Raw genomic sequence first — 18,438 nt, 5'->3', positions numbered from 1 at the left:
TAAGACACCCCTAAGGGTGGGTGTTCTGTTAAGATACAGCCTGTTGTGCCTTCAAATGGCTTCTACTGTACTGCCGTAAAATGGCTTCTACTGTCCAGTGCAGTGGAGTTGCCATGGTAATGGCTTTGCAGTACTCCACAAGGGGGGTCCCTCTGGTAAGGGGGAAAATCCAACATTAGAAATTATGTTTAGTCTGGACATTTCTCTCCTATAAATAAATACCCAGGCAAGGCCAGGTTATCGGCTAGTTATCAATATAAAATTCTATAAACAATTTTTTAAGAACTTTGTTCTTTTGACTGAACAGATTGTAAGAAAGCAACAACTCTCACCTTCTCCCGCACACTTTTACAAAAGGCCATATCCGGATCCATGTCCTCCAGGGTGAAAATATTGCGTTGGGGCAACTCCTGCCTTAAGATCTCCCCTTTCAACAGGTAGGCCTGAGAGATATAGGGCACGTTCCAGACTCCACTGCAATAGGGGGGGGGGGGAAAGCACCATGAGAATCTGCAGTACCATAAACAAGGCGGCAGGTATGGAGATCAGAAAATTAAAGAGAAAAAAAAATAAAGCTTTTCCTGGTTTGGATTATGCTAAGGAGTATTCAGTCCAAAATTCCATGGCTTCTTGGAAGACCGGAGGAAGGGAGATGGGTGGAAGCCATCTCCTTCTGTTGCCTCCCAAGAAAATTAAAAAGATGAGATGAGAAGAGAAGAGGATTTGATGGAATGAGAGAAGATGATAGAAGAGAAGACGATTTGATAGAATGAGATAAAATGATGATAGATGATATGAGAAGAGAAGAGGATTTGATGGAATGAGATTTTGATAGATAAGAAGAGAAGAGAAGAGGATTTGATGGAATGAGATAAGATAATAGATAAGAAGAAAAGAGAAGAGGATTTAATGGAATGAGATAAGATGATAGAAGAGAAGACGATTTGATAGAATGAGATAAAATGATATGATAGATGAGAAGAGAAGAGAAGAGGATTCGATGGAATGAGAAGATAATAGATAAGAAGAGAAGAGAAGAGAAGAGAAGAGAAGAGAAGAGAAGAGGAGGATTTAATGGAATGAGATAAGATGATAGAAGAGAAGACGATTTGATAGAATGAGATATGAGAAGATGATAGATGAGAAGAGAAGAGGATTTGATGGAATGAGATAAGATACTAGATGAGAAGAGAAGAGAAGAGAAGAGAAGAGAAGATGGAATGAGATAAGATGATAGATAGGATAAGGAGGAGATGAGAAGAGAAGAGGATTTGATCGAATGAGATATGATAGATAAGAGAAGAGGATTTAATGGAATGAGATGAGATGATAAAATAAGATGAGATGAGGATTTGATGGAATGAGATAAGATACTAGATAAGAAGAGAAGAGAAGATTTGATGGAATTAGTTAAGATGGCAAGATAATGAGATGAGATAACATAAGATGATAGATAATAGATAATTTTATTTTATTACTGTGAGCACACTGGACCACATTAAAAATTAAATTCTGTTGCCTGCTCTCAAGAGAAAGTGTATGTCTACCCAAACACATAGATAATACAGAGATACACATGCTACATACATACAATATGCTGACTCTGTAAACCGCTTAGAGAGGGCTGTAAAGCACTGTGAAGTGGTATGTAAGTCTAAGTGCTGTTGCTATTCTTCTCAAGCTCCAGAATTCTGCTTTAGCATAATATCTTGTAAGGATACGTGGAAGAGATGGAGCAAAGAGGAATGGGTCAGATAAGAGACGGCATAGCCCTCACCTAGATAGCAGGTAGAGCAAGAGGCTTGGAAGGAACCCTCTCTAGTTTATTGGTATGTAAAGGAGACAGCGGGAGATTTGTACTTTCAGACCTGTAGGATTTTGTTAACTAGCCATACCATAGAGTGAGATCCTGGAAGATTTGTACTAATTCTAATAATTAGCCTCACAATAAAGTAACATTCGGTCATCTGGTCATATTTCTTGTCTGGTCTACATGGGAAGGCTGACATGTGTGGTTGACTTGTAGAAGTCCTCAGCTCTGCAAAAGCCACCTTCCTTTTCAACCTGTTCTGACTGAGGCTTCCCAAGAGCATGAAGCAATCTCCTGATCCTGACAAAAACCCCATTTATTAATTGACTGTGAATTCTGCTCATTCACATCCAGCAAAGGCTTTCAAGGGAAGATTTACAGTCACAGACCTTCTCTGGCTTGGAGAGCGGCCAGGCCGAGATCTTTAAAACTTGGCAAGGAGTCTCGGAGAGTCACAGACCAATTAAGTGAACTAATTGTCTCCTGCAAACTCCACTCCCCTTTCGCTCCTCTTTTATTTCCTCTGGGAGGGGCCATTCATCGTCCACCTGTGGCCTTCCTCCCAAGTCGATCCCTGTTCTTTAGCTGTTCCCTTCGTCTGGCAACTCTGTACATGCACACACTGGGAACAGGCTCCAGCTGTTCCTCTGCCCCACTGATGTCTGGCTCTGAAGGCAGCTGATAACTGGCATATGGCCCTGGCTCCATCTCTGCCTCCAACACAGAGCCCTCATCAGAGCCTTCCCCAGACTCCAGGACTGGCCCATCTTCCTCCCCAACCTCCTCACTGTCCGAATCTGCTGCCAGCTCTGCCAGCTGCTGGCGGGCTAAAACACAACCATCCATCTGCTTCAAGTTCCCACTTACATTCTCTTGCCTTGCACCAATTCCACGTAGTCCTCTGAGCGGGCGTAATAGTCATCGGGGCTCAGGGCACCCCAAAAGTTGGACCAAAGCTTGCCGTAGCGAGAGACCATGGGAGCAATCACATACCTGGATGGTTCAGAGGAGGAATAGAGAAATCAGGAGTGATACGGCCTGCAGCTGGGCTGAAAGCTCAGGGAGGTGTGGATCTACTGCTTACTTGTTCTCCTGCATAAGTATCTGCAGGATTTCGGGATTTGTCACCACCACGTCAGCATCGAGGCTGAAGTAATAGTCACAGGTGGGATCCTGCCGGCACAGATCCCTGGGATGCAAAAAACGAAAGATGGATTAGAACGGTGTTCCTCAAACTTGCTAGCTGTAAGACGGGTGGACTTCAGCTCCCAGAATTCCCCAGCCGGCTATGGGATTTGAAATTCACCCATCTTAAAAGGTGTTGGGGATGTAACCCAAATGTATCTGTTACTTTAAATGTAAGAGAGAGGTAATTGGATGCTATTGCTTTGAGCAGCCATATAAGGAAGTGGGAACTAGTAGAGAGTTCTCCCTGATGCTCCTGATTGTTCCTGATTGTTCCTGACTGTTACTGTATGTGCTTAGTATTTGGAGAGAAGACTGTGTATTGGATGGTGGCTAGTCTGTATGTTAGTTACCTGTCTACATGGTGAATTGTGAGTTGAGCAACTGTAACTTCAACGTACTGAAAAACAGACTGTGTATATACTTCAAGTCTGCTTATAGTCTGTTTGGAGACTATTTATCCTATTTTTGTTACGCAAGTAAAGCTATTCTTTGTTTTACCTTCGGTGGCTGTGAGTGACTATTCAGCGGCTTATTCGTTACTAACTTCTGCTGCAGAACTCAAGTCTCCTAACGGGGATAGACTTAACAAAAGGGTCACAGTTAAGACATGCTGGATTAAAACATCGAGGTTTGCTGCCCATTTCTCTCCGCCAATCAAACACAGGAGACCTTGTACTGCTTCCTTGCCCCTGTTGTTAAGTGAATCACTGCAGTTGTTAAATTAGGGACACGGTTGTTAAAGTGAACTTGGCTTCCCCATTGACTTTGCTTGTCGGAAAGATCACAGAAGTTGATTACATTGCAACCCCGGAATATTGCAAGCGTCATTTATTTATTTATTAATAGGATTTATATGCTGCCCAATCCCGAAGGACTCCGGGCGGCTTACAAAAAGAAGGGGAAGAAAGAAATTGTAAAAAAAAAAAAAGACAGATTTAAAAGCACAACACATGCATTCGTTCTGATCGGGGCTGGACCTCAACAGTGAGGTCAACAGTCCCAGGCCTGCCGGAATAGCCAGGTCTTAACAGCTTTCCTGAAGGCCATGAGAGTGGGTAGGGTCCGGATCTCTGGGGGTAGCTCATTCCAAAGGGTCGGAGCAGCCACAGAGAAGGCTCTCCTCCAGGGAGCCGCCAGCCGACATTGTCTGGCTGACAGCATCTGAAGGAGGCCCAATCTGTGTGATCTCACCAGCCGCTGGGAGGTATGTGGCAGTAGGCGGTCTCGCAGATACGCTAGCCCTAAGCCATGTAGGGCTTTAAAGGTAATAACCAACACCTTGAATTGCGACCGGAGACCAATTGGTAGCCAGTGCAGCTCGCGGAGGATAGGTGTAACGTGGGTGTACCTCGGTACACCCAATATCGCTCGCGCGGCCGCATTCTGGACCAGCTGCAGTCTCCGAACACTTTTCAAGTCATAAACATGAACCAGTTGTAACCCTAATCCTAACCTGAAAAAGCACCTTTGGAAAAACCGTGATCGGGATGATTGAAAATCTCTACAGACGTACACTATTATTTACTTACATAGCCATATCTCGGGCTTCCCCCTCGCTCAGATCTTCCTCTGGCCCTATCAGTTTGATGGTGTCAAAGGCCTTGCGAAGTTGATCCCATTCGGCTTGGATGTGGGGCTCGTGGTACACCTCCTGGAAAAATGTCAGACAGGTTTATTATTAATGTCCACGAGCAGCCAAGAATGGAGGGGAAGCTCAGGGTGTGAGTAAAGGAGGTGTAATGGCATCTGTGAATGATTTCAAGAGAGAGAAAAGAGCCACAGGCTACAATAATGATTTGCAACCTCAGCAACTTGAAGGTGTATGCTGGCTGGGGAATTCTGGGAGATGAAGTCCAAATAAGTTGCTGAAGTTGAGAAACTAGGCAAGATAAGTCAGATAAGAGACAGTTGAGTCTGCACAAGAAACAGGACATTCCACCAAAGGTTGGAAATGTAATCAAATACCAGGCACGTACTATCATATGTGGTGGACGTGTCCAAAAGCAGAAAAAATTGGGACGAAAAAATGTTAGGCAGCATATAGATCAGTGGTAGTCAACCTGGTCCCTACCGCCCACTAGTGGGCGTTCCAGCTTTCATGGTGGGCGGTAGGGGTTTGCTGTAACTCTGCTTTATAAATTTTATAAAGTAAAGTTACTTCCCTACTTTATAAATCACCATTACTGTGGAACCGGTGGGCGGTTAGAAAAATTTACTTCTAACAGAGATACAAAAGTGGGCGGTAAGTATAAAAAGGTTGACTACTCCTGATATAGATTACAAACCATGGATTATAATTTGGCAGAACACCAGAAAAAATATGATAAAGGGAATGTATATTTAATATTAAATTTTTGACAGCAGTAAGAATTGTATTTGCACAATACTGGAAAAACAAGGAAACAGCAGAAAAAGATATAATTAAAAAAAATTAGGCTGTGCAGAAATGGATAGACAAACATTGAAGACAAAAGAAAAAGACACAGAATATTTTCGAACTTGGGACTTGTTTTATCAATGGTTGGATAATAAGAGGTAGAAACTAGGAACTGAAAAAGCATGATTATGTAAACAAATTGACCTAGACACTATACTGTTCACTAAGCACTTATTATGTGTAAACAGAAAATAAATTGAAAGAAAGGAAGGAAGGAAGAATGAAAGAACGAAAGAAAGAACAAAAGAAAGAGTACATGGCAGACATCTTAGAAGCGTCCCTCACTTATTTCGAAGAGCCTTGGTGGCGCAGTGGTTAGAATACAGTTTTGCAGGATAATTCTGCCGACTGCCAGCAGTTCGATTCTCATCACCTCTAGGTTCACTCAGCCTTGTGTAAAACGAGGACCCAGACTGTTGAGGGCAATATGCCGACTCTATAAACTGCTTAGAGAGGACTGTAAAGCACTGTGAAGTGATGGTTCACTGACAAAAGGGTGACCAACAAAAGCACGCCCGACTAAACCGCAGGGACAAAACCGCGAGTTCTAAAGCGCTCCGACGAATGAGCGCTGAATCGCGCCGACAACAGCACAGCGACAGAAGTACGCTGTAAACCTAAACCTAACCCTAAATGTAATGCTAACCCTAACCCTAAACATCACACTAACCCTAATCCTACCCCTAACCCTAACCCTAACCCTAAACCTAACCCTAAACCTAACCCTAAACCTAACCCTTACCCTTACCTTAACTTAAATCACCCTTCTGTCGCTGCGCTGTTGTAAATCGCCCTTCTGTCGCCGCGCTGTTGTCAGCGCGTTGATGATGTTGAGGTTTTAGCGACACAGTTTTGTCGGTGGGCTTTTGTCGTGCGCGCTTTTGTCGGGTCACGTGAAGTGATATAGGAATCTAAGTGCTATTTCTACTCTTCAATTGTAAATGTGAGCGAAGAAAGATGTACTTTGCACGAATGTAACCGTATACTAAAAGAGAGTTAATACTCCTGAGTCTGCTTCCTGTCAGGACTACTTTGCAAGGTTGACAGGAAGGCAACGGAAATAATAGGAGGGTAACTTAAACCTACAAGTCCCTTTTCAACTCTCTTCCTGTTTAACCACATTGTATTCCAGCCAGCTGGGACCTGCTGTGGCCCATCAGCGGCCAGTGGAGCTAGCAGCCAACTCGGACAGTGACGAGGTTGGGGAGGAACACGGGCCAGTCCTGGAGCCTGGGGAAGGCTCTAATGAGGGCTCTGTGTTGGAGGCAGAGAGGGGGCCAGAGCCATCTGATAGTTATCAGCTGCCTTCGCAGTGAGACATCAGTGGGGCAGAAGAACAGCTGGAGCCTGTTCCCAGTGTGCACATGTACAGAGTTGCCATATAAGGTGACAGTTAAGGAACAAGGGTCAACTTGGGAGCAATGTTCCCTGCAAGCTGTGCAGCTGTGCATGTGCCAAGAAAACGCCGCGCAGCATTTTCCAACTGCCGAGCAGTGATTTTTAATGTTATTTCAACTTATTTCCTGAAACTGAGGATTTTCTTCTTAACTCCCGTTGCCTCTCGCTGAACAGCCTTTTAACACCAGAAGTCCTTCTTTAGCAAACTACCTAGCTACAGAACGTGGCACGCAACCGTCCACAAACAAAATAGCTCCCAGAGACACCCGGTGAGCAGACTTTCGCACAGAACATTGTTCCACCACCACGAGAATGCAGCCTCCACTTCCCGTCTCATCCCGCACCTCCTGCACTCCGAGGCACTGACTCTGCCCACGTGCAGCTCTGCACAGTCACTCCAGCATCCCCTACCGACTGCAACAATGCAAAGAACTCGGGTCGGGAGTGGGCTGCATTAGGCGTCTCCCCGACTCGCCATGGGAACAGCAGCCAGCCAGCCGGCCGGGCAGACAGACAAACGGGCCAGCCCCGCCGCACGCACAAAGCCTCGAGTCGCACCTACCAGGTGGGCAGCCTCGGCCCAGGTGCGGTCCTTCTTCTTCCTCTTGTCTTTCATGTTTGCATCTTATTGAGATGATTCGAGGGGGCTGGGGGTGGAATGGAACATGCAGGGACGGGGCAGGGGGAAGGAGGGGGAGCCCGAAGGTCCCGCACGGTGATACGGTGAGGTGGAATTCTGAAACCCCTGCAGGAGGGGCTTGGGAGCAACAGGGCAGTGGAGGGCTGGGCCGTCTCGGGCTCACACTTCCGCACAGTGAAAAAAATTCAGGTGCTCAGGCATGAAAATATGCCGCTCAAACACTATACTTTTCCGCGCACACTGAAAAAAAAAATTAGAGGGAACATTGCTTGGGAGTAAGGCCACAGGTGGACAATGAATGGTCCCTCCCATAGGGAATAAAAGAGGAGCGAAAGAAGAGGAGCGTTTGCAGGAGACAATTAGTTAGTTCATTCCTGCATTCTTGCCAAGTATTTCGGCGTCTGAAAGATATCGGCCTCTCCAAGCCTGATAAAGGTTGGTAATTGTGAATCATCTTGAAAGACCGTGGACCGGGACTTTGCTGGAGAGGAATTCAGTGTAATTTAAATAAAAGGGGATTTATCAGAATGAGAACTCAGCTTCGTGCTGCTGGGGAAGCCTAGATCAGAACACAGCTGGGACCTTTCTACTAGCGAGAAATATTTGATTACTTGAAATTTCATAGCACTCATTTGAATTGTTTTATATTTATGCTGTTGCGGAGAATCTCGATTTGCGAAGGGTAATTTTTTCCCCCTGTCCCTTTTGGAAATATGTTTCTGTACTTCATTATATGTACGCTAAGCTTGCTTAGTGTGCATTTTTAACATTTTTGGGGGGAGAGCTCCGCAGATTTCAACTGTATAACTGGGAGAGGGGAAAACTAACATCTGTTCCCTATTCATTCCCGCTCGCCCCCGCCCCCCGGGGAATCCAGAGTTACAACCTTTGCAACAGAAACCATGGCCAGCTGGGTATCTCATTCCAGCGACACACAGCAGAAAAGCAATCAGTAGCAAGGAAATTACTGAAATAAAGGAAGCCACAAGGAGGAAGTTGAGCAATCCCAGATGTTCCCCATAACATAATGGCCCTCTAGATTTGTGGGATGACCACTCTCATCTTCCCCAGCTGACTTGCCCAGGGACTGATGGGAGTTGTGGTCTAAGGTCAAGGCGGGCTGTTTATTGGCTCAACTCACGTGGTTGTGAATGAAGAGGCTGAGGTGAGAATACGGGTAATCCAAAGTCAGAAGACGCTGAAGAAACTGAGGCAGGAATGGTACGGGCTTTTCAATAAAGACACCCAGCAGAACTCGTGGATATGACTCTTCCTGGAAATGGAGGACAGAAAAAAGGAGATACATATCTCAAAGCTCAGACCAGAGGTGACTAACTTTGGCAACTTTAAGACTTGTGGACTTCAACTCCCAGAATTCCTCAGCCAACATGGCCGACGGAAGAATTCTGGGAGTCAAAGTCCATAAGTCTTAAAAGTTTCCAAGGTTGGACACCTCTGACTAAGATCCTTACCAAAACTAGTGGTGGTATTCTACTGATTTGGACCTGATTGCCCGAACCGGTAGCGGAAATCGCGGTTGGCCCCGCCCACTCACCCTGGCTCTACGGCATCCCATTAGGCCCTTTTTTCGCCAAAAGCACATGCGTGGAAGGCTGTGCACGCTCACATTTGCGAAGCAGTAGGGAAGGTAAATGAATCCCACCCCTGACCAAAACCCATTTGGGTTATATTCCTCCCCTACTTTCAAGCTCTACCAGGATACCCCCAGAGACTCACTGGTACGTCCGACAGATCCAGGAGGTCATCATCGCACACTTCGCAGCCCCCCTCGTATGTCCAAGCATTGGGGATGTAATTCCCCAAATAATTCAGCTGTAGCTGCATGGAGAGAAGGAAAAAGTCAGTGAAACATGGAATGAAGCTCAGTTGCACTGATACCTCCGAAACTGGATTCCGCTTTAGGGCTCTTAACAAGCAAGCAAGGAAGGAAGTGAATTTGAGATCTTTGGAGAACAATTGTTATCAGAAGAAAGAGAAGTCTTGTTTAGCTCCCCACTCCTTGAAGAGGTGGAAACTCAATACCAACTTCCTAAGTAGGCAAGTATGCACAGCCATTTAGCTATGGGCTGAAGAGGAAGAAGATCTGACTCATATATTACTATATATTATATATTACTAGCTGGATACCCGAGCTTTGTGACAAAACTATTTGATCAGGCTATGCAGGAGGAATTTAGTTTACAATCTGTTGGCTCTTTGGTGGTCAGTGATTGAAACACATAAGAGAATATCACTCCCACCGCCTTGAGTCCGAAAGCAGTTCCATAAGCTGAAGGTGTAGACATTTTGGTGAGGTATCGATGTTTAGTACTGTAAGGAGCCCCAGGCCACTCCTGAGTGAAGGAGTGGAATGTCTGCCAATTTGAACTGAGGTAACAGAATGTGAGGCAACTGGCAGTTGGAACAGAGTTCTTTTCAGCTGAGGAGAGGGAGTAGAATGTCTAACTCCTTAGTATCAGAGTGTGTTAATATAAGGCAACTGGCAGTTGGAACAGAGTTCTTTTTGGGTGAGAAGGAGGAGTAGAACGTCTAACGCTTTTCGCATCAGAGTGTGTTAATTACTGTATAAGAAATACTAATGATCTGATGGTCATTTCGAAAAACCCTTTCTTAACGAGCACCTAGAAACCAAGAGGAACATACTGTATGTGCCAAATTTCAAGTGTGTAAGCGTTACGGTTCTGCAGATTTTGTGATGAGTGAGTGGTATTTGGCTTTTATACATATATATAACAATATAAGTCATGTGTGGCCAGAATCTGAAAATGACATTTAATACAGCACAATTTCTGACTAAAATAGTCCGACTGAAATTGGCATAAGCGAGCCTGATTGGGGTAGATTGCAGGGTGATACAGAAATATAATTTCATGTCATTTGATTCTATCTTACATATTTATGAAGCAAATTTTTGTATTTTACCCTACAACTATTGACACACTCATTTTAAATTGTTTGTTTAAAATTTCACTGGCAATATATAAATGGCTGTGTGTGTGTCTGTGTGTTCCAATATAACTCTGGAATTCCTCGAACAATTTCAACCAAACATGGCGTCAAAGTCTGAGTAAACACTGTGCAAATGTAAATTGTAAAAGGGGCAAGTTACCTTGGTGGGTCCATTGCCGTGGATAACCACAGGAAGGGTATCGTAGGCAACGTTTCGGGCGCGCACACGGGTCTGTTCAAATTTCAGCACAACCTCTTCTGCAAAACCGGGAAGGAAAAATAAAAATGAGTCAGTTTGGTGACGTGGTTAAGTTGCCGGCCTAGAAACCAGGAGATTTTGTGTGTGTGTGTGTGTGTTTTCTGGTCATCCTTTAAACACAAAAGCCAGCTGCTGCCTTTGGGTCAGTCACTCGCTTTCTGTCCAACCCGCCTTGAAGGGTTGCTGATATGGGGCAAATAGCAATAGCACTCGGACTTATATACCGCTTTGCAGTGCTTTATAGCCCTGTCTAAATGGTTTACAGAGTCAGCATTCCCCCCCCCCCCACCCAACAATCTGGATCCTCATTTCACTAACCTCGGAAGGATGGAAGGCTGAGTCATCCTTGAGCCTGGTGTGATTCGAACTGCCAAATTGCAGGCTGCAGACGTAGCCTGCAGTACTGCACTCTAACCACCATGCCACCACGGTTCTTATAGCCCTCAACTGCATCACTGTTTGCTTTGGTGGCAACAGTGCCTCGGATAGAAAGTCCATACAGAGTGGTGAGGACAGTGGAGAAGATTATAGGAAGCCCGATTCCTGTTATTCAGGATACTGCTTATAAGCGCTATGTGCTTAGAGCTCGAAGCATTGTTGGAGACCCCACATACCCATTTTATGGTTTGTTTCTGTTGCTCCCCTCTGGGAGGAAGAAACTTTGAATGGTCACTAAACCACGGCTCATTAAATGGTTAGATAATGACATCAACGTGATGAACAAGAATTTGCGTTCTAATCACTACGCCAGAATGGCTCACATTATTATGCTACACACTGCTCATATTATTCTACTATACTATACTATGGCATTATAGTACGTACATATACTATTAAATATACAGTATGTAATACAGCTATGCATTACATATCTGCCCACTGTGCGTGAGTTGGGCAGCTATGTAACTTTGTTTAATAAATAAACAGAGAACCCAGGTTGGTATGGAGTTGAACAAGTGGCTAGTTTGATTGTCGTTTGTTGTATGTAGGGTGAATATATCTTATGTATGTGCACTAGGGATTTTAGATTGTGTAGTGTTAATGTTGTAAGCTGCCCAGAGTCACCAGGTGTGAGTTCGGCGGTTATATAAATTTGTTTAAAAAGTAAATAGATGGGGAAAACATAGATAACAATTAAATAAAATTGTTCGGCTGTGACCAGGGGGGCATTTGCCCAGGTTCGCCTGGTCCGCCAGTTACGGCCCTACCTGAACCGGGAGGCTCTCACAACAGTCACTCGAGCCCTTGTGATCTCTAGGCTGGAATACTGCAATGGGCTCTACATGGGGTTGCCCTTGAAGTGCATCCGGTGACTGCAGTTAGTCCAGAATGCAGCCGCGCGAGTGATAGTGGGCGCACCGCGGTTCGCCCACATTACACCCATCCTCCGCGAGCTGCACTGGCTACCTGTCAATCTCCGGGTGCGCTTCAGGGTATTGATGACCACCTTTAAAGCACTCCATGGTAGTGGATCTGGGTACTTGAGAGACCGCCTTCTGCCGATTACCTCCCTTCGACCGATTAGATCGCACAGATTGGGCCTCCTCCGGATTCCATCTGCCAGTCAATGTCGACTGGCGACTACACGGAGGAGAGCCTTTTCTGTTGCAGCTCCAACCCTGTGGAACGATCTCCCCGTTGAGATTCGTACCCTCACCACCATCCAGACCTTCCGCACGGCCCTTAAGACCTGGCTCTCCCAGCAGGCCTGGGGATAAGTTTTTAAATTACCCGCACGAGTGTTGACTGTTGAATGCAAGTTGGTGTTTTATTATCTATCTTGTTTACTCACTGTTTGTCTTGTATTATTGCACCCCGTTCCCGTGATTGTAAGCCGCCCTGAGTCCCCTCAGGGAGAAGGGCGGCCTATAAATCGTAATAAATGTCAAATGTTAAATGTCAAAAAAATAAAATGATGATGATGAGAGAAATGGATTCATTGCGTTAAGTTTTTCTAATTTACATGGTACAGCAAGACAAAGACAACAGAAGTATTGACTCTCATTCGCTGTGGCAGTGATGGCTAACCTTTTGATCAAAGCGCATTCACATGTGACAGCGTGCGTGCACACATCAACGCATCCATAATGTAATGAGTGCGTGACAGCCTACTGCACGCCCCACCCCTGCGCATGTACATGCTCCCGCCACGCTGCCACTTCACACCCCACGCATGCATGCGCCACCCCCGCCACGTTTTGTGCCTAGTAGGCTTCCCTGCAGCCCCTTGGGAGCAAAAACGGCCCGCGGAGGGGGGGGGATGCCACCACTCTCCCCTTGCGTGCCATTTTTGGCCTAGCAGGTCTCCCTGCAGCCTCCTGGGACCAAAACCAGGCTGCGGAGAGGGACTGTGGCACAACAAACCCCGCACTCCCCACACACCCCCAGCCCGTGACCCCCCCTGCCCATGCGTGGCAGACCCGAAAATCAGGTGGCCGGCGGGAGGCGCGTGCCCATGCGCAGTGGATCTATGCGCAATGGCTTGGGCAGTGGCTTGTGTGTCCACAGGGAGTGCTCTACGTGCCACCTGTGGCACGCGTGTTATAGGTTTGCCATTACGGCTTCATGGTGCCCAGTTCTGGCATTCTGAATCTACCAGGTGTATACTTGCTGTTATCCGTAGTGGACATTCTTCAAGCCCAATTAAATCATAATAGCCTTAACCAGAGGTGTCCGTGGTGTACATCTGTGCACAAATGATAAAAACAAGCAACAAACCACACCAACGCCTTTTTGGTTATGCGCATTGTGATGTTGTTGGCACATACACCACAGTGGTGGGTTCCGCATCCCGTTCCAACCAGTACGGTTGGAGCAGGCCCGGCGGCGTCCACATGGACGTCTGCATGCATCTTACTGCTTCTGTGAGCCTCTGGAACACTCCAGCTGCTCAGTGGAGGGTTGCGTAGGTGCTGTATGCGCCGTCCGCGGAAGTGTCGAAGACTTAAAAGACCAGTAAGGAGCTTGGACGGGTGGATGGGCCCTCCGATGCATCATATCGGAAGGCTATCCAGTGCTCCGGGCAGGCTCCGGTACGCCCGTACCAGGCGTACCGCCTGCAACCCACCACTGATACACCATGTTGATAATTGCCTTGTGCCATTAGAATAGTTGCTTCGTTAAATTGTCCGGACACGCCTGGTCTCCTTCATTCTGCTCCAATTGAGTTTTCAACTCCACTGGTGTTTGTCTTGTATTTTGAGATCTCCAGGTTACAAAATTTCCCAAAGACCCTCTGCTCCCTTCCTGCTCCTGCAAGTCATTTTTTCCTCTGCCAGACCTATTTTTGCTGATTCTCCTCATTGGGAGCCCCACTTACCAGATTTTTCGGAGTATAAGATGCACCTTTTCTCCCCTAAAAGAAGGTGAAAATTTGGGTGCGTCTTATACACTGAATGTAGCCCCACCCCTTTGGCCTCTGCCTCCCAGCAATTCACCTCTTTACAGCAAACGGGGGCTTCCGGAGGTTTCAATAAGCAATCCCAGCAGCCTTAAACAGGTGATGGTCGGGAGAAATTGAAAGTGAAACTTGCTTTTTTCTAATTGCTGGGAGGCAGAGGCAGATTTTTTTCCCCCTTGTGCTAATCAGGCTGTTTGCTGCAAGGAGGTAAGTCGACAACTATAAATGCCTATAGAATGTTCAAAATATTAGACTTATTTTTTAAAGACTGCTTTATTATTATTCTAGACAACAAAATGAAGAAGCATTTTAAAATAAATGCTTGATCTGAGAAGCCCAGTGCTATTGTTTTAAAAAGTGCTATTCTTTTAAATAAGAGAGAATAACTATACTTCCAGAAAGCACATCAGCATCTGTACAAGTATCGTCTGAAACATAACACTACAGTGTATATCATCTGTACTCTTTGCTGTTTGTTGCAAGGAGGCAAATTGCTGGGAGGCAGAGGCAGATTTCCCCCCCCCCCCCGTTTTCCTCCCCAAAAGCTAGGTGTGTCTTATACTTCAGAGCGTCTTATACTCCGAAAAATACGGTACTTACCAATGGCCCCATTCAGGTTCTGGAAGATTTTGGACGTGTGATCCAAGGTGATCCCGTATTTTTCCTAGAAACACAACAGGTAGGAACTAAGATCACAGTAACCTTTCATTACACAATACATCGTTCTTCTAATCCTTCTACAAACCCCTCCCATAGTCAAGTTACAAATCAAGCCTTGGGAAGGGACACTGAATTGTAGCTTAGCAACCTAGGAGATAATCAGGGGTGGGATTCTACCTGTTCGAGCGAACCAATAGCTCCGACTATCAACTGGTTCGCTCTTACTTTGAGTAAGACCATTATACTCACCTATATTCCCTTCTCTGAAGCCCAGCTGATAGGCACAGACGAGTGGATTGCTGCACCTTACCTGTTTTCTTCCCCAGCAGTAATGCGGAAGGTGGTTTCTCTGTAAACTGCGCACATACGCACAGAGAACTTCTTGTTAAACCAGTAGGATCCCACCCCTGGAGATACTAAAGGTAAAGGTTCCCCTCGTACATTCGTGCTAGTCATTTCCGACTCTAGGGGACAGTGCTTATCTCCGTTTCAAAGCCGAAGAGCTAGTTCTTTCTGAAGACGTCTCCATGGTCATGTGGCCGGCATGGCTAAACTCCAAAGGCGCACGGAACGCTGTGACCTTCCCACTAAAGGTGGGCCCTATTTTTCTACTTGCATTTTTACAGGCTTTCAAACTGCTAGGTTGGCAGAAGCTGGGACAAGTAGTGGGAACTCCCTCCGTTACGTGACACTAGGGATTTGAACCACCAAACTGCCCGACTTTTCTGATTGACAAGCGTCTTAGCCACTGCGCCACCCTTCCCTTCCTCACCATCCAGTCAGAGCTGAAGAAGATTCTTGGATGAGAAGCCAACTGCCTCTTGAAAAAGCCCCTTTGAGGCAACCATGACCTGGATGACTGAGAATCTCCATAGACATGGAGCTTAGCAACGTTGGTGAGTTGCAGATTCAGAGTCAGTTGTTGGCATTTTGTAAAATTCTTCCTGGCTAGAGATGCTCTATTAAGGTAATGATGATTTAATAATAGCTGACCAGCAGCTATAAAGCTGTAAACCAAGATGGTGCAATGAGAATGAGTCAGCAGGGTTATCCCTTTAAGAGGCTGTCTATATAAGAGAGGCCCTGTGAGGGCGGTTTCTCTCTCCGTCTGTGCTTCTGTGTTATAGTTGAAGATTGACTGATTGCCTGGTTTTGCTGTCTCTCTCTCTCTCTCTGTGTGTGTGTGTGTGTGTGTGTGTGTGTGTGTATACGTACAGTATGCTCCCTCCCATATTTGGGCATACCAGGTGCCTTGACAAAACATCTAATCATTCCCCTGGCTCAGCTGATAAAGGAGGAGAGCTTGTGGCTTAGAGGTTATTATAACTGCCTGACATATAAAATAGCCCAAGTTCAAATCCCAGTAAGGGTATGGCTAGCTGATGAGAGCTAAATTGTTTGAAATGGATCTATACTAGTCTCCCTTCATTTATTTATCAGCAAAAAATGCAATATATATATGTGTGTGTGGTTGCGCACGCCTTGTAAATAAACCACTGTGTGAAAGACAAAACCTCTTTGTACTGTAATTTGCTTTTGAGGTTTTCTCAAAATAGTAGTCCCACTGTGCACATTCTGACATGCTCCTTCAAAAGTGGGACTGCATATAACCTAAACTCTGTTTAGCAACTCATCCCCTTTGTCACTATGTAACTTGACTTTTGCAACGTATTTTAGATTCTGCTATCACAGGTTGCACAAAATGACATGCTTTTCGGGGTTTTGGAGGTTGGTCCTGCTCCCATAACAGACTTACAACAGATAACTCCTACTCCAGGCAAAATTCCTTCCATTAACTGGGTCAAAAGCATCAGTTTGGGGAATACAGGAAGGCTTCAACTTACAACCATGATGACAGGCTCGTCCATTATGGCCCTAAATCATGACGGTTATAAAGCAGGTCACCCCTATGACCAACCTGATTTTACAACCTTTTTTTTTTCTTTTGGCAGTTGTTAAGTGAACACTGCAGTTGTTAAGGGAACCAATTGTTCGTTGTGGACAAATTTTGCTAAAAATAGATGCCAGTCCCCCCCCCCCCCGTCCGAAAATGCTGTTAAAATATGGTCATGTGACTATGGGATCTTGCAAACAGCCACTAAAATTCCTAAAATCTGGTCACGTGACTGCGAGATGAGGGTATTCATTGAAATTTCAGAACTGAGTCTGCACTTAAGACCTTTTCATCTCTAACCTCCAATATAATGAGTAGAAGAGAAAGAGTGGCGGGGGAAAAGAGGCCGCTCTAGGATGGAACTCATTGCCAAAGCAATACAGGTCACCCTGCCCACATTCTGATCAACTGCAAAGGCTGAGTCATGTTTACTGTTGCCTTCCTGGCCAATGGGGAAGAAGCTAGTGAAGTCATGAAGCCTTGCCAGCAATCTGGCATATGAGGATTAATGGGATACCCATTTCCTGCCATCATAATTGTGAGTGGTTGCTAAGCAACTGAGTTCCCTTCCCGACCTCTCTAGCAGGAACTGGACATCCCATGACTCCTCATATGCCAGATTACTGGCAAGGCTTCATGACGTCACTAGCTTCTTCCCCCCCCCCCCCCCCCCCAAAATAGGCCAGGAAGCCAACAGTATTTCATTTTTTTCATTTTCCCTTTATTTGTATGCCGGCCTTTTCCCGGGGGGGACTCAGGGCGGCTCACAGTTCAAAAAAGGGGGGGGGGGAGGACAAACAATTTCCAACATACAGACAATACAACATATTAAAAAAAAACACAACAGCCACACAAATTCGAGTGGGGTTAGAGTCTTAACCCCAGGCCAGCCGGGACAGCCAGATCTTTAGGGCGGCGCGGAAGGACTGGAGGGTGGTGAGGGTCCGAATCTCCATGGGGAGTTCGTTCCAGAGGGTCGGAGCAGCCACCGAGAAGGCTCTCCTCCGGGTAGTTGCCAGTCTACACTGGCTAGATGATGGAATTCGGAGGAGGCCTAATCTATGCGATCGTATCGGTCTAGTGGAGGTAATTGGCAGTAGGCGGTCTCTCAAGTACCCAGGTCCACTACCATGGAGGGCTTTGTAGGTGATAAGTAGCACCTTGAATCGCACCCGGAGATCAACAGGTAGCCAGTGCAGCTCGCGGAGGATAGGTGTTACGTGGGTGAACCAAGGTGCACCCACGATCGCTCGCGCGGCCGCATTCTGGACTAGCTGAAGTTGCCGAATGCTCTTCAAGGGCAGCCCCATGTAGAGCACATTGCAGTATTCCAGCCTAGAGGTCACAAGGGCACGAGTGACTGTTGTGAGGGCCTCCCGGTTCAGGTAGGGACGCAACTGGTGCACCAGGCGAACCTGGGCAAATGCCCCCCTGGTCACAGCTGACAAATGATGTTCGAAAGTCAGCTGTGGGTCCAGGAGGACTCCCAAGTTGTGAACCCTGTCTGAGGGGCGTACAATTTGACCCCCCAGCCTGAGAGATGGAACACTTGGCCAATTCGCAGGAGGGAAACACAGCAGCCACTCGGTCTTTTCTGGATTGAGCACAAGTTTGTTGACCCCCATCCAGTCTTTAACAGCCTCAAGACCCTGGCTCATCACATCCATCGCTTCGTTGAGTTGGCACGAGGCGGACAGATACAACTGTGTATCATCCGCATACTGGTGGTATTTTATCCCGTGCCGTCGAATGATCTCACCCAGCGGTTTCATGTAGATGTTG

At 46.2% G+C, this 18,438-nt stretch overlaps 1 protein-coding gene across 1 annotated transcript in view; it reads right to left on the bottom strand.

Moving 5' to 3' along the window:
* Positions 1–18,438, bottom strand: part of PLOD3 (procollagen-lysine,2-oxoglutarate 5-dioxygenase 3) — a 65,550-nt gene that overhangs the window by 15,901 nt on the left and 31,211 nt on the right. The window contains exons 6-13 of the mRNA XM_087714169.1: positions 14,703–14,766; positions 10,604–10,701; positions 9,211–9,312; positions 8,615–8,746; positions 4,528–4,649; positions 2,895–2,999; positions 2,678–2,803; positions 333–474 (exon numbers count right to left, since the gene is read on the bottom strand). Of these exons, the coding sequence (XP_087570295.1) occupies positions 333–474; positions 2,678–2,803; positions 2,895–2,999; positions 4,528–4,649; positions 8,615–8,746; positions 9,211–9,312; positions 10,604–10,701; positions 14,703–14,766 (891 nt within the window). The remainder of the gene's footprint in view (positions 1–332; positions 475–2,677; positions 2,804–2,894; positions 3,000–4,527; positions 4,650–8,614; positions 8,747–9,210; positions 9,313–10,603; positions 10,702–14,702; positions 14,767–18,438) is intronic.

Source organism: Thamnophis sirtalis, unplaced genomic scaffold, assembly GCF_051295495.1.
Source record: "Thamnophis sirtalis isolate CommonGarterSnake01/CBP01778 unplaced genomic scaffold, rThaSir2_p1.2 scaffold_4, whole genome shotgun sequence".
NCBI classification, from domain to species: Eukaryota; Metazoa; Chordata; class Lepidosauria; order Squamata; family Natricidae; genus Thamnophis; species Thamnophis sirtalis.
The sequence above is the reverse complement of the archived record's forward strand: the minus strand, read 5'-3'. Positions and strand labels throughout refer to the sequence as shown.